The 14,904-nt window shown below is 43.1% G+C and overlaps 1 protein-coding gene across 1 annotated transcript in view; it reads right to left on the bottom strand.

The window, feature by feature from the left end:
- LOC311147362 (ephrin type-B receptor 2-like) overlaps positions 1 to 14,904 on the bottom strand; it is a gene marked incomplete at both ends in the record, with an annotated part of 56,191 nt that overhangs the window by 18,731 nt on the left and 22,556 nt on the right. Inside the window, 2 exons of the mRNA XM_084184049.1 lie at positions 3,038 to 3,722; positions 5,015 to 5,094. Of these exons, the coding sequence (XP_084040175.1) occupies positions 3,038 to 3,722; positions 5,015 to 5,094 (765 nt within the window). The remainder of the gene's footprint in view (positions 1 to 3,037; positions 3,723 to 5,014; positions 5,095 to 14,904) is intronic.

Here is a 14,904-nt window from a genome sequence, read left to right on the forward strand (position 1 = left end):
GTTTACACTTTTACACTCTCAAGAGTTGGCTTACATTTTGTGATACTACAGTAGTAGAATATGAAACTGAAAACACCAAAATAATCATGTTCTTTGAGACAATTCTTCTTGACAAAACAAAATAATTATTGAGTCAGCCTGATGTGTCATACTATTGTGGAGCAGTGGAATTTAACTTTGACCTTATCAAGGGCTTAACAAAACTGGACACGCGTAGCAAAGGTCAATTTGTAAACAGTGCCTGACTTTCATCCAGTAGCAGGTAGAGACAACCCAGTGCCATGTATTGACACTGACAACATCGCTAACATTCTGAGGAGCCATTCTCCTAATTAGGGCCAGAAGCTGTTTGTGCTTCCCGACCATATATGCTATAAATAGGACCACGCACACGCATGGACGAGTGCACACATGCATGCACACACAGTCTGCATAAAGAGGCTCTGTCAGAGATGAAGAAGAGACACTTGTATAAGAGAGGCTGAGTTCAGGAGTGGCAGAGGGACTGAAAGCAATATCCCAATATGAGGTCGCCCAACAACATTCCCACTATGTCTCCTCTACACAGCCCTGTGAATCTTTTTAAATTGTGGTTAAGTAAAAATAACATATCAACTGTGTGTGTGTGAGAGGGGGAGGACAAAGAGGGAGAGAGAGAGAGAGAGAGAGAGAGAGAGAGAGGCGGGAGAGGGAGAGGAAGAGGGAAAGGGAAAGGGAAAGGGAGAGGGAGAGACAGGGAGAAAGAGAGAGAGCGAGCGAGAGAGAGAGAGAGAGAGAGAGAGAGAGAGCGTTGTGGATGACTCAGTTTCTGAGGGAATCTAATGCACCATGTTTGTAGGACTGGCGGTAAATTGAGAGGACAGTCTTTTCCCCTCATGCGTTTACAGACCTCCTGACCCATTAGTAAATGCTTGAGCTTGGGGGTCTGCCCTAAAATAGCCCAGAATTCTATTCTCAGAAGACTTCATTTGCAGTGGCTTGATTCAAATGACTCTTTTACACGCAAGAACCATGATGTCCCAATAATCTGAGTGTGGCCCAGCATTACATAGGACCATGTGTCTGCTGGAGGTGGAGAGAGAGAGGGGTAAATACTACAGGGTGTTGCTTATGTTACATGTACAGAGTCATGCACATCTAATCTCTCACATAAAGCTGAGTGTACTCTCTTTGCAAATAACATTACAAATGTTTTTTTTTTTTTTTTTTTACAGAATTGTCATTGTAATTTACAATGTAAGAGTTGTAAATCTGGTGTTGAATACACTGGGGGCAGCAGGTGAGTTCTCTCTCTCTCATTATGTTTAATGACCATTGAATTCTCAAAAGAAGCCAAAACCCAGAAGACAACATCCACTGTTCAGGACATAACTATGGCTTCCCCACTGGACAGAGTAAATGCCTACAGTGTATGTTTACCCAACAAAACAGTGTCTATGTAGCAAATCAGTTAACAATGTGCACAATCCAAACCCATCTAAAGCATGTTGGTACTTTTTTTTAAAGGGACTGGCATTTGTTTGAACTTTGGAAGTTTGGAAAAGGTGCTTTGTACAAGCAAGAGTTTGAGTGTTTGCTTCTTCCTTTTGAAAGAAATCGATACAGCAACAAATATGTGACTAATGAATTTACTCCTCACAAATACAGCAATTATGACTGGAAAGGGGGGAAGTCAGAGATGGGCTGAGCATGAGCGTTGCTAATTTCTCCACCTTGCATTTTCATTCATCCAACTAGACAAATGCATGTAGCTAGTGAATGTATTGTTACAGCAATAAGGTCCCTCTTTTCCCTGCAGGCTATCAGGTCTTGACATTAATCCAAAGGGCTATACTCCCATGATTCACTGCTCTCCATGGGAGAGAGGAAGAGAGGCGAGGTTAGAGGGCTTGACCCTAGAGCATGTTGGTAATCACTAGAGGTGTTATGCCGTTTTTGCTGTGCTATTGTCTTTGGGACCGAGAAGTGGGGGTAATGCAATCTCTAATCAGGTCATTCCCCAGAGCTTAGGGCATTTCTGGTCATAACATGGCTTACATAAACCAGGAAGCATAGGTTATTAATAGATCAGTCAGTTATGGGCTATATATAAAAGTTGGGTGAGTATGAATGTGCCTGGTGATATGAAGTCACTGTCCTCATCCAATCGTCAAATTACAATCAAAATGGACTCTGGAATAATGATTTCCTGAATGACTAAACCAAATGTAACGATATAGGGGAGTCACTGCTGGGTCTGTGTGACAGTATGACTACAGCTCAGTGATATCATTGACTACCTCTGGTTATTTAAGTGTTCCTCCTCCCCAAAGACACAAACCTTCACACCGTGAAACACGGCAGAACAGGTCGTTGAGGGCTTCATTAGCAGTACTTGATATTTCTAATCAAATCGCCAGGGATTTATGTGTGTAAGGTTGTGTGTGTGTGTGTGTCGGACATTTTCCTTGTCTCTTCCTTTCTTCACTCATCACAGAAATACATTAGGGTAAGGGAAGACACTAGGATAGTGCTTTCTTGGCATAAAGTGATATCTCTCTGAATGTAAGGCTGGGACACAGGTCTACGGTTTAAAGACACCTCTAATTACCCTCAACACTCTCCCCCCTACAGCACGTTCTTGACCCATCTTTCCTGGCACTAATTGCGTTCCCTTAGTGATTCTACTGTAGTTAGTAGACCAAAGTAATTATATGCATTAAAGATGTAGGATCTTAATTTAAATCACCCTGTTGAAGGAGAACTTTCTTGCAATGCAGGAAATGTGAAACTTGTAGTGTATTTGACATTTAAAAAGGCTTCTGAAGTTCGTTTTACGAAAAATATATCAGCTGCTACAGAAATGTCCATTCATTATAATAATTCACATTTCCTGTTGCTGCAGGATTATTTTCCGGCTGTAGCAAACTGGCTCAAATTAAGATCCTACATCTGTCCAAGTCTCTATCCTGTGGCTTATCACTAGTCTCAATAAGTAAGTGACCCCAAGGCAAAACGTCCACAGTAGCAGTAAACACATTATATCAGCAGCTCTCACCTCGACACACGGTGCCGTTCTCCACCGCCTCGTGCCCAGCCTTGCACATACAGCGCCCGATGGGCACCATCCACTCCCCGTCCCCATTACAGTAGAGCTTGATGGGCACATCCACCTCCTCCCCATTGGGCACACACACGCCCCGCGCCGCCACCAGGGAGGTGCTCTCCGCCCCCGACAGGGTCTCAGGGAACACAGCGCCATTCTCGACGACGCGGGGGCACTTCCTGTAGAAGACGCGCACGGCGATGAGCGACATGCAGCCGCCGTAGTCCTGGAAGGCCAGGTAGAAACCCTGGCGTGACACGGGGCCGAAGCTCCGTACCTCCCTGTTGATTTTCATCACCCGGCCGCCCAGGTCCACCTGGGAGAAGCTCTCGTCTGCAGCGATGGTGTCCACTTTAATCCAGGGGTTCTCCATCCAGGCCGGGGACACCTTATTGGCCGTGTCAGAGTCCGTCTCGTAGTAGTACAGGTTAAACGTCTCTTTACAGGAGCCGGGGACGCTGGGGATGGAGCTGCAGTCGCGCACCGAGAACTTCATCTCCACGTGGATACGCTGGGAGCCGCGCCGGCGGATGTACTTGGTGCGGACCCAGTTGTTCTGGTTGTTGTCGAAGACGTTGCACACCTGGTAGGTGCGGATGGTATTCATATTCTCGTCGTAGCCACTCACCTCCTCCCACTGCCAGGGACAGACAGAGCAAGAGGTCAGTTTAACATCCATGACCAGTGAAAACAAGTAATCAGTCAACAAATTATTTTAATGGGACATTTGATTACTGATCGTAAAAAACCCAAGAACCCATATCATATGATTAATGTCAAAATAAACGTGGTAACAATATGATATGGCCTCCCGAGTGGCGCAGTGGTCTAAGGCACTGCATTGCAGTGATAGCTGTGCCACTAGAGATCCTGGTTAGAATCCAGGCTCTGTTGTAGCCGGCCGCGACCGGGAGACCCATAGGGCGGCGCACAATTGGCCCAGGGTAGGGGAGGGAATGGCCGGCAGGGATGTAGCTCAGTTGGTTGTGGGTTCGATTCCCACGGGGGGTATGAAAAAAATAAAAAATAATAATATTGTATGCACTCACTAACTGTAAGTCGCTCTGGATAAGAGCATCTGCTAAATATGTAAAATGTAAATGTAATGATATGATTAAATAATATAATTGAAATACATATAAATTATCCAATTGGACACTATTGGACAAGCTTTAAAGTGACCAAATCCAATTGAATATACTGTCAGGTAACATTGTTATCAAAATAACATTGTTATATTTCTGCTTGTATTTTAGACCTTTGTCTATGTAACTTTGTCTGCATGAGACCCCATGTGGAATTACAAACACAGTCCATAGACAATAAATATAAAAGTGGACATTTCCATGTCAGACATTTGTCTTCCTGGGCTGCCTTGTTCTGAGGCCTACACAACGAGCTGACAGTCAGACTATTCAGATGATGTATCACTTGGCTCACGGCTTTCACACTGTTTATCTTCCTGACACCACACACACTTCATGAATTATTGATTTCACTATGACAAGACAATCTTCCTTCAGCAGAGTTAATAAAACAACCTTGCAATTCGTCAGACAGCTCCCACTTTTACATTTTACATGAAAGGCATACGTAAGCAAATTTACCACATTCCACTTTGCTTAGAAGTTTATTTTATGAAATAAATGATTAACTCTAACCACTACATCAGGGGGGTTTCACACATGCTGTTTTGGGGCCTTTTGCAACCTATGACCGGATATATTGCTGCCCCTAATTGTATTCCTAACAACAATGGTGTATGAACATGATGGTAAACAAATAAGGGTATTGATTCCTGATTTACTGTTGTTGTTCTAAATTGGCCTTCTCATGTTGCTGCAGCTAGAGATGATAAAAAAAATGGTTCTGCAAAATGACTAAAAGTTTTTAAAAGGTTTCCAAACTGGTGTGTCATGTAATGAGATGCTTTGTTCTACTGACCCCCAATGCTGGATAGACAGTCCATCCCAGCTCTGCTGTTGCCGTTGTAGAGTCCATGAGCATTTCTACAGAGAAATCAAGAGGAACAAGTTAATGTACTATTAAAAATCCCAACTGCAAAACAGGGCAACCCATACAGCATAGTGAAATATTACTGTCATTGTGAAATATTGTGGTGAGAAAATAGTATTAACTGTGTATGACTGAACCATGTCCAAACAAGGATAATAATTAAAAATCTATTTCTCTAGCCACATATGTACATTCATCCTCATCGCTAGAGGGTTGCAACAATGCTGCCTTCCCTCCCCTCTGTTCTTAGCTCTATATTTGGAGTCTATACCTGTACATCTCTCTCATAAGATAAGATAATGACTTAATTATCCCCATGGGGAAATGTTGGTTGTGGCACTGTGCATACATACAAACACATAATCAAACATAGAGAAGGGCATATGCAGACAATAAATACAGGTTCATGAGCGATCAATGATTAATCTGTACACTATATACACTATACACATCAGTACGCTGTCATTTAAAATGTTGCCATGTGGTGTTTCATGATGCAGTCGTGACACTTCTATTGGTTAATTAGGATACTTCTAACATGGTGTTGACTGAATGGCACAATTATGATCATAACCCACTTTTGGGACTTGATGTAGACTGATATTACAGTGAGGGAAAAAAGTATTAGATCCCCTGCTGATTTTGTACGTTTGCCCACTGACAAAGACATGATCAGTCTATAATTTTAATGGTAGGTTTATTTGAACAGTGAGAGAAAAACAAAAAAATACAGAAAAACGCATGTCAAAAAATGTTATGAATTGATTTGCATTTTAATGAGGGAAATAAGTATTTGACCCCTCTGCAAAACATGACTTAGTACTTGGTGGCAAAACCCTTGTTGGCAATCACAGAGGTCAGACGTTTCTTGTAGTTGGCCAACAGGTTTGCACACATCTCAGGAGGGATTTTGTCACACTTTGCAGATCTTCTCCAAGTCATTAAGGTTTCGAGGCTGACGTTTGGCAACTCGAACCTTCAGCTCCCTCCACAGATTTTCTATGGGATTAAGGTCTGGAGACTGGCTAGGCCACTCCAGTACCTTAATGTGCTTCTTCTTGAGCCACTCCTTTGTTGCCTTGGCCGTGTGTTTTGGGTCATTGTCATGCTGGAATCCCCATCCACAACCTATTTTCAATGCCCTGGCTGAGGGAAGGAGGTTCTCACCCAAGATTTGACAGTACATGGCGCCGTCAATCGTCCCTTTGATGCGGTGAAGTTGTCCTGTCCCCTTAGCAGAAAAACACCCCCAAAGCATAATGTTTCCACCTCCATGTTTGACGGTGGGGATGGTGTTCTTGGGGTCATAGGCAGCATTCCTCCTCCTCCAAACACGGCGAGTTGAGTTGATGCCAAAGAGCTCGATTTTGGTCTCATCTGACCACAACACTTTCACCCAGTTCTCCTCTGAATCATTCAGATGTTCATTGGCAAACTTCAGACGGGCCTGTATATGTGCTTTCTTGAGCAGGGGGACCTTGCGGGCGCTGCAGGATTTCAGTCCTTCATGGCGTAGTGTGTTACCAATTGTTTTCTTGGTGACTATGGTCCCAGCTGCCTTGAGATCATTGACAAGATCCTCCCGTGTAGTTCTGGGCTGATTCCTCACCGTTCTCATGATCATTGCAACTCCACGAGGTGAGATCTTGCATGGAGCCCCAGGCCGAGAGAGATTTACAGTTATTTTGTGTTTCTTCCATTTGCGAATAATCGTACCAACTGTTGTCACCTTCTCACCAAGCTGCAGGGCGATGGTCTTGTAGCCCATTCCAGCCTTGTGTAGGTCTACAATCTTGTCCCTGACATCCTTGGAGAGCTCTTTGGTCTTGGCCATGGTGGAGAGTTTGGAATCTGATTGATTGATTGCTTCTGTGGACAGGTGTCTTTTATACAGGTAACAAACTGAGATTAGGAGCACTCCCTTTAAGAGTGTGCTCCTAATCTCAGCTCGTTACCTGTATAAAAGACACCTGGGAGCCAGAAATCTTTCTGATTGAGAGGGGGTCAAATATTTATTTCCCTCATTAAAATGCAAATCAATTTATAACATTTTTGACATGCGTTTTTGTGGATTTTTTTGTTGTTATTCTGTCTCTCACTGAAAAATAAACCTAACATTAAAATTATAGACTGATCATTTCTTTGTCAGTGGGCAAACGTACAAAATCAGCAGGGGATCAAATACTTTTTTCCCCTCACTGTATATACAGTGGGGAGAACAAATATTTGATACACTGCCGATTTTGCAGGTTTTCCTACTTACAAAGCATGTAGAGGTCTGTCATTTTTATCATAGGTACACTTCAACTGTGAGAGACGGAATCTAAAACAAAAATCCAGAAAATCACATTGTATGATTTTTAAGTAATTAATTTGCATTTTATTGCATGACATAAGTATTTGATACATCAGAAAAGCAGAACTTAATATTTGGTACAGAAACCTTTGTTTGCAATTACAGAGATCATACGTTTCCTGTAGGTCTTGACCAGGTTTGCACACACTGCAGCAGGGATTTTGGCCCACTCCTCCATACAGACCTTCTCCAGATCCTTCAGGTTTCGGGGCTGTCGCTGGGCAATACGGTCTTTCAGCTCCCTCCAAAGATTTTCTATTGGGTTCAGGTCTGGAGACTGGCTAGGCCACTCCAGGACCTTGAGATGCTTCTTACGGAGCCACTCCTTAGTTGCCCTGGCTGTGTGTTTCGGGTCGTTGTCATGCTGGAAGACCCAGCCACGACCCATCTTCAATGCTCTTACTGAGGGAAGGAGGTTGTTGGCCCCATCCATCCTCCCCTCAATACGGTGCAGTCGTCCTGTCCCCTTTGCAGAAAAGCATCCCCAAAGAATGATGTTTCCACTTCCATGCTACACGGTTGGGATGGTGTTCTTGGGGTTGTACTCATCCTTCTTCTTCCTCCAAACACGGCGAGTGGAGTTTAGACCAAAAAGCTCTATTTTTGTCTCATCAGACCACATGACCTTCTCCCATTCCTCCTCTGGATCATCCAGATGGTCATTGGCAAACTTCAGACGGGCCTGGATATGCGCTGGCTTGAGCAGGGGGACCTTGCGTGCGCTGCAGGATTTTAATCCATGACGGCGTAGTGTGTTACTAATGGTTTTCTTTGAGACTGTGGTCCCAGCTCTCTTCAGTACAATTTTATCCCTGATGTCCTTACATAGCTCTCTGGTCTTGGCCATTGTGGAGAGGTTGGAGTCTGTTTGATTGAGTGTGTGGACAGGTGTCTTTTATACAGCTAACGAGTTCAAACAGGTGCAGTTAATACAGGTAATGAGTGGAGAACAGGAGGGCTTCTTAAAGAAAAACTAACAGGTCTGTGAGAGCCGGAATTCTTACTGGTTGGTAGGTGATCAAATACTTATGTCATGCAATAAAATGCAAATTAATTACTTAAAAATCATACAATGTGATTTTCTGGATTTTTGTTTTAGATTCCGTCTCTCACAGTTGAAGTGTACCTATGATAAAAATTACAGACCTCTTCATGCTTTGTAAGTAGGAAAACTTGCAAAATCGGCAGTGTATCAAATACTTGTTCTCCCCACTGTAAGTATTGTGTTATGACCCATGCCCCTGATTTGTGTTGTTTCAGTGATGGTGTGTGTGCAGTCACGCAATGGGGGGCACAGTGACCACACTTAATACACAAGGAACGGTAATGGATGACATCTGCTGTCCCTCTCCCTCTCTCTCTCTCTCTCCCACTCTGTCTCTCTCACTCTTCCTCACACACATCATCACCAAAACACACAAACAGCATCACCAGTCCATAACCAATCCATAATAACCAAACTTCAGTATCCGGACACACACGCACACAGTGAAGCCCATAATATCTCCTCTCACCACCCCTACCAGAAGGGGAAGGGCAAGTAGGCTGTAAGTTGCCCCACTCTGCCTGTGTAGACTGACACATTCTCAATTATTCACAGGGTCCTATCAGTGAAGTAGAGAGATGGTATGAACAAGTATATGTAAGCCTTATATGCTGGTAGGGAATACAGGAAGGCGGACAGGCCACAACCTACTCATACAGTGGTAAAACATGGGTTGGGCCCTGATTATGTAGACTGAGCACAATTCTGTCTCTAGTACCACCGGCAACCACATAACCCGAGCAGGAAAATCTCCTGCTTTTAAATATTTGCTCCCTAACAATTTTTCCCCAGTCAGGTCACATGGTCAGGAAAAAAACAGCCCACGATGCTCTCTCTAGCACACATCTGTCTTCAACCCCCCTACTGATAGACAGAGAGGAACGATGGGACAAACTGTTCAGTACATCATGATATCCAGTATCAGAGGAACCTCTGAATCTGGTTTCTCTCCAGATTTTTTCAGTCTAGGGAGTTTTTCCTTGCCATTGTGCTGCTGCTTGGTCTTTGGGATCTAGGCTGGGTTATTGTCGATGTAAGAATGATATATAAATAGAATTTGATTATTGGATTGATGGATTGATTTGTCACACCATTGGTTGCTGAAAGGGCGGAGACCGTAGATGACCCCCCAGCAAACAGGGTACATCCTAAGGACATTAGCCAACGTTCCCTTAAGGTTTCTTTTAGGGTTTCGGCGAGAAGTTATCCCACTGATGTTCTAAGAACGTTCTAGGAACATGAAAACTTGACGTTATCCTCTGGACCATAAAAGGATGTTCAGTACAGTAGAAATGGAACGTAAATCACAGAAAATAGATGTTGTGGTGTCAGCTGCAGAGAAGTACTTTGGTGTACGAGATTTTACTGCAGAAGAGTTACAAGGTGTGTTGAACGATAGTGTCCCATCCTCCCAGGCTGTCGGCCTGGTGTAGGATCAGATAGGGCCAAGTAGTGGAATAGTGGTGAGGTTTTAATGGGTGTGGAGTTAGTTGGTAGGGACATTTTTCTTCCATTTTCCCCGTCCTTTTCCCCTTCCCTGTTGTGCTAGTTCCCGGTTTGTTCCGGGGACGTCCCCAGGGACGTTTATAGGACGCTCTCAGGAAGTTGTGTCATGGACATGGTCCTGTGGAGGTTTTGTGTAGTTACCGGTTTGTTCTGGGGACGTCCCCAAGGACAATTTTAGGACGCTTTTAGAATGTACTGTCATGGTTTCCTGGAGGTTTTTGTATTGTTCCTGGCTTGTTCTGGCGACGTCCCTAGATACGTTTTTAGTACGTTCCCAATAAAATAAAATAATCTGTCATCGGGACGTCGTGTGATGGTGCCAAGGGAACATTCTCTGGGGGACCTTTGTGTAGTTCCCTGTAAGTTACTAAGACGTCACTGAGGACCATGTCAACACTTTTATAGGACGTTCTCAGGACTTTAATTTTACTAGTCATTAGGTTGTCGTGTGATGGTCCCAAAGGAACTTTCTTTGGGGGACCTTTGTGTAGTTCCCTGTAAGTTACCAGGATGTCATTGAGGACCATGTTATGAAGTTTGTAAGATGTTCTCAAGACATTTGTTTTACCAGTCGTCAGGACTTCACGTGATGGTCCCAGGTGTCCCAAACCAAAGTTTGTATCGTAATGAATTGGTATGGGGGTTTTTGAGGTAAGTGCGATGCTGTTCAGCTAAAATACTGTATAAACTCTAATCAATGACAATATGATTACATTTGACATGATTACTTAGTACTGAATAAGTCTGTAGCATTCTCAAAAGTCCCCTACATAATCATTACATCTCTACACTTAGCAAAAGAGTGCCATCTGCACTGCTATTTTAGTTAATCTCAAATTCATAATATTAATATCAAATTCACTCATCATTGATTTCATTTACTTATCTCGGTAATTTGAGGATTTTCTGTATAGTTGTCTAATGTTGGTGGGGCATATTATTCTGTTTTAATGTTACTCCTGAATTCCTATGATAAATAAAAGTGTATTATTTATTTTAGCCCTTTTTCATGATATCCAATTAGTAGTCTTGTCCCATCGCTGCAGCTCCAGTACGGACTCAGGAGAGGCATGCATCCTCTAAAACACGACCCTGCCAAGCCGCACTGCTCGCTTACCCCAGAAGCCAACCACACCAATGTGTTGGACAAAACACCGTACAACCGAAGTAAACACGCATGCACACAGCTCGCCACAATGGGACAAGGACACCCTGGCCAGCCAACCCCTCCCCTCCCCTCCCCAGACAACGATGAGACAATTGTGCATCGCCACATGGGTCTCCCGGTCACAGCCTGGGATTGAACCCGGGTCTGTAGTGACACCTCTAGCACTGCAATGCACTGCCTTAGACCACTGCGCCTTGAGTGTATGTTTAACCGAGCTGAGATTTATTTTGAAGTGCAAAGTGTAGAAATACAGGTGAAATCAGTCATGGATATGGTGGCGTAGCAGCAAGCTCGGAATGCTGTGAACCAAGATTGTGAGTTCAAATTGTCTCCTGAGTGGCGCAGTGGTCTAAGGCACTGCATCGCAGTGCTAGCTGTGCCACTAGAGATCCTGGTTCAAATCCAGGCTCTGTCGTAGCCGGCCGTGACTGGGAGACCCATGGGGCGGCGCGCAATTGGCCCAGCGTCGTCCAGGGTAGGGGAGGGAATGGCCGGCAGGGATATAGCTCAGTTGATAGAGCATGGTGTTTGCAACGCCAGGGTTGTGGGTTTGATTCCCACAGGGGGTATGAAAAAAATTATAATAATGTAAGTCGCTCTGGATAAGAGCGTCCGCTAAATGACGTAAAATGTAAAAATGTAAAAAATCCCAGGTAGGAATGTTGAATAATAATGACAGTATAAATAAACATACACAATGTAATTTAAAAGCACTATGTGGGTGTCCCTAACCAGTGGTGTAAAGTACTACTTAAGTCATTTTTGGGGGTATCTGTACTTAACTTTACTATTTATATTTTTGACTACTTTTACTTTTACTCAACTGCATTCCTAAAGAAAATAATGTACTTTTTACTCCATACATTTTCCCTGACATTCAAAAGTACTTGTTACATTTTGAATGCTTAGCAGGACACGAAAATGGTCCAATTCACACACTTATCAAGAGAACATCCCTGGTGGTCAGCCCAACTGCCTCTGATCTGGCGGACTCAATAAACACAAATGTTTTGTTTGTAAATGACACCTCTTTAAGGAATACCTGGGATAGGATAAAGTAATCCTTCTACCCCCCCTTACCCTACCCCAAAGAAAGAAAAAATAAATAAATTGTAAAGTGGTTATCCCACTGGCTATAAGATGAATGCACCAATTTCGTCGCTCTGTCGCTCTGGATAAGAGCGTCTGCTAAATGACGTAAATGTAAACATTTAATGTAAATTATGTCTGAGTGTTGGAGCGTGCCCCTGGCTGTCCGTACATTTTTTAAAATCTATATACAGTACCAGTCAAAACTTTGGACACACCTACTCATTCAAGGGTTTTTCTTTATTTTTTACTATTTTTTACATTGTAGAATAATAGTGAAGACATCAAAACTATGAAAAAAAACACATATGGAATCATGTAGTAAACAAAAAAGTGTTAAACAAATCAAAATACATTTTATATTTGAGATTCTTCAAATAGCCACCCTTTGCCTTGATGACAGCTTTGCACACTCTTGGCATTCTCTCAACCAGCTTCACCTGGAATGCTTTTCCAACAGTCTTGAAGGAGTTCCCACATATGCTGAGCACTTGTTGGCTGCTTTTCCTTCACTCTGCAGTCCAACTCATCCCAAACCACCTCAATTGGGTTGAGGTCGGGGGATTGTGGAGGCCAGGTCATCTGATGCAGCACTCCATCACTCTCCTTCTTGGTCAAATAGCCCTTACACAGCCTGGAGGTGTGTTGTGTCATTGTCCTGTTGAAAAACAAATTATAGTCTCGCTAAACGCAAACCAGATGGGATGGCGTATCACTGCAGAATGTTGTGGTAGCCATGCTGGTTAAGTGTGCCTTGAATTCTAAATAAATCACAGACAGCAAAGCACCCCCACACCATCACACCTCCTCCTCCATAACTCACGGTGGGAACCACACATGCGGAGATCATCCATTCACCTACTCTGAGTCTCACAAAGACACGGCGGTTGGAACCAAAAATCTCAAATCTGGACTCATCAGACCAAAGGACAGATTTCACCGGTCTAATGTCCATTGCTCATGTTTCTTGGCCCATGCTAGTCTCTTCTTCTTATTGGTGTCCTTCAGTAGTGGTTTCTTTGCAGCAATTCGACCATGAAGGCCTGATTCACACGGTCTCCTCTGAACAGTTGATGTTTCTGTTACTTGAACTCTGTGAAGCATTTCTTTGTGCTGCAATTTCTGAGGCTGGTAACTCTAATGAACTTATCCTCTGCAGCAGACGTAACTCTGGGTCTTCCTTTCCTGTGGCAGTCCTCATGAGAGCCAGTTTCATCATAGCGCTTCATGGTTTTTGCGACTGCACTTGAAGAAACCTTCCGTATTGACTGACCTTCATGTCTTAAAGTAATGATGGCCTGTCATTTCTCTTTGCTTATTTGAGCTGTTCTTGCCATAATATGGACTTGGCCTTTTACCAAATAGGGCTATCTTCTGTATACCACCCCTACCTTGTCACAACACAACTGATTGGCTGAAACGCATTAAGAAGGAAAGAAATTCCACAAATTAACTTTTAAGAAGGCACACCTGTTAATTGAAATACATTCCAGGTGATTACCTCATGAAGCTGGTTGAGAGAATGCCAAGAGTGTGCAAAGCTGTCATCAAGGCAAAGGGTAGCTACTTTGAAGAATCTCAAATATAACATATATTTTGATTTGTTTAACACTTTTGTGGTTACTACATGATTCCATATGTGTTATTTCATAGTTTTGATGTCTTCACTATTATTCTACAATGTAGAAAATAGTAAAAATAAAGAAAAACCCTTGAATGAGTTGGCGTGTACAAACTTTTGACTGGTACTGTATATATTTATTATTATTTTTGGACAAAAAACAAGATAATTGTGCCGTCTGGTTTGCTTAATATAAAGAATGTGAAATGATTTATACTTTTACTTTTGATACTTAAGCATATTTTAGCAATTACATTTACTTTTGATACTTAAGTATATTTAAAACCAAATACTTTTATTCAAGTAGTATTTTACTGGGTGACTTTCTCTTTTACTTCAGTAATCTCTATTAACGTATCTTTACTTTTACTCAAGTATGACAACTGGGTACTTTTTCCACCAGTGTCCCTAACATTGCCAACAAACAAAGAGCTGTGAATGGATCAGTGGTCACCAATCAGGGCCTTAATGGGCTTGGCAAGAGTGACAGTGGGTGATGTGTCATGAAACGTGGGTGTGTGCACCCTGGGTAGAACTTTTCTTTGCGACCATCAGGTGACGTCCCTGGAACAAGCCGGGAACTAGACAAACACCTCCAGAGGACCATGACAGAACGTTTCTAAGAGCGTCCTATAATCGTCCTTGGGGACGTCCCCGGGACAAACCGGGTACTAGCCAAAACCATCCAGAGGACCATGACAAAACGTTCTAAGAACGTCCTATAAACATCCTTGGGGGTGTTCCCAGAACAAACCGGGAAATAGACAACAACCTTCGCACGTTCAGTACCAGTCAAAAGTTTGGACACGCCTACTCATTCATTTACATTTACATTTTAGTCATTTAGCAGACGCTCTTATCCAGAGCGACTTACAGGAGCAATTAGGGTTAAGTGCCTTGCTTAAGGGCACATCGACAGATTTTTCACCTAGTCGGTTCGGGGATTAGAACCAGCGACCTTTCGGTTACTGGCACAACGCTCTTACCCACTAAGCTACCTGCCGCCCCATTCAAGGGT

The sequence above is a fragment of the Coregonus lavaretus genome, assembly GCF_964263955.1.
Source record: "Coregonus lavaretus genome assembly, chromosome: 20".
NCBI classification, from domain to species: domain Eukaryota; kingdom Metazoa; phylum Chordata; class Actinopteri; order Salmoniformes; family Salmonidae; genus Coregonus; species Coregonus lavaretus.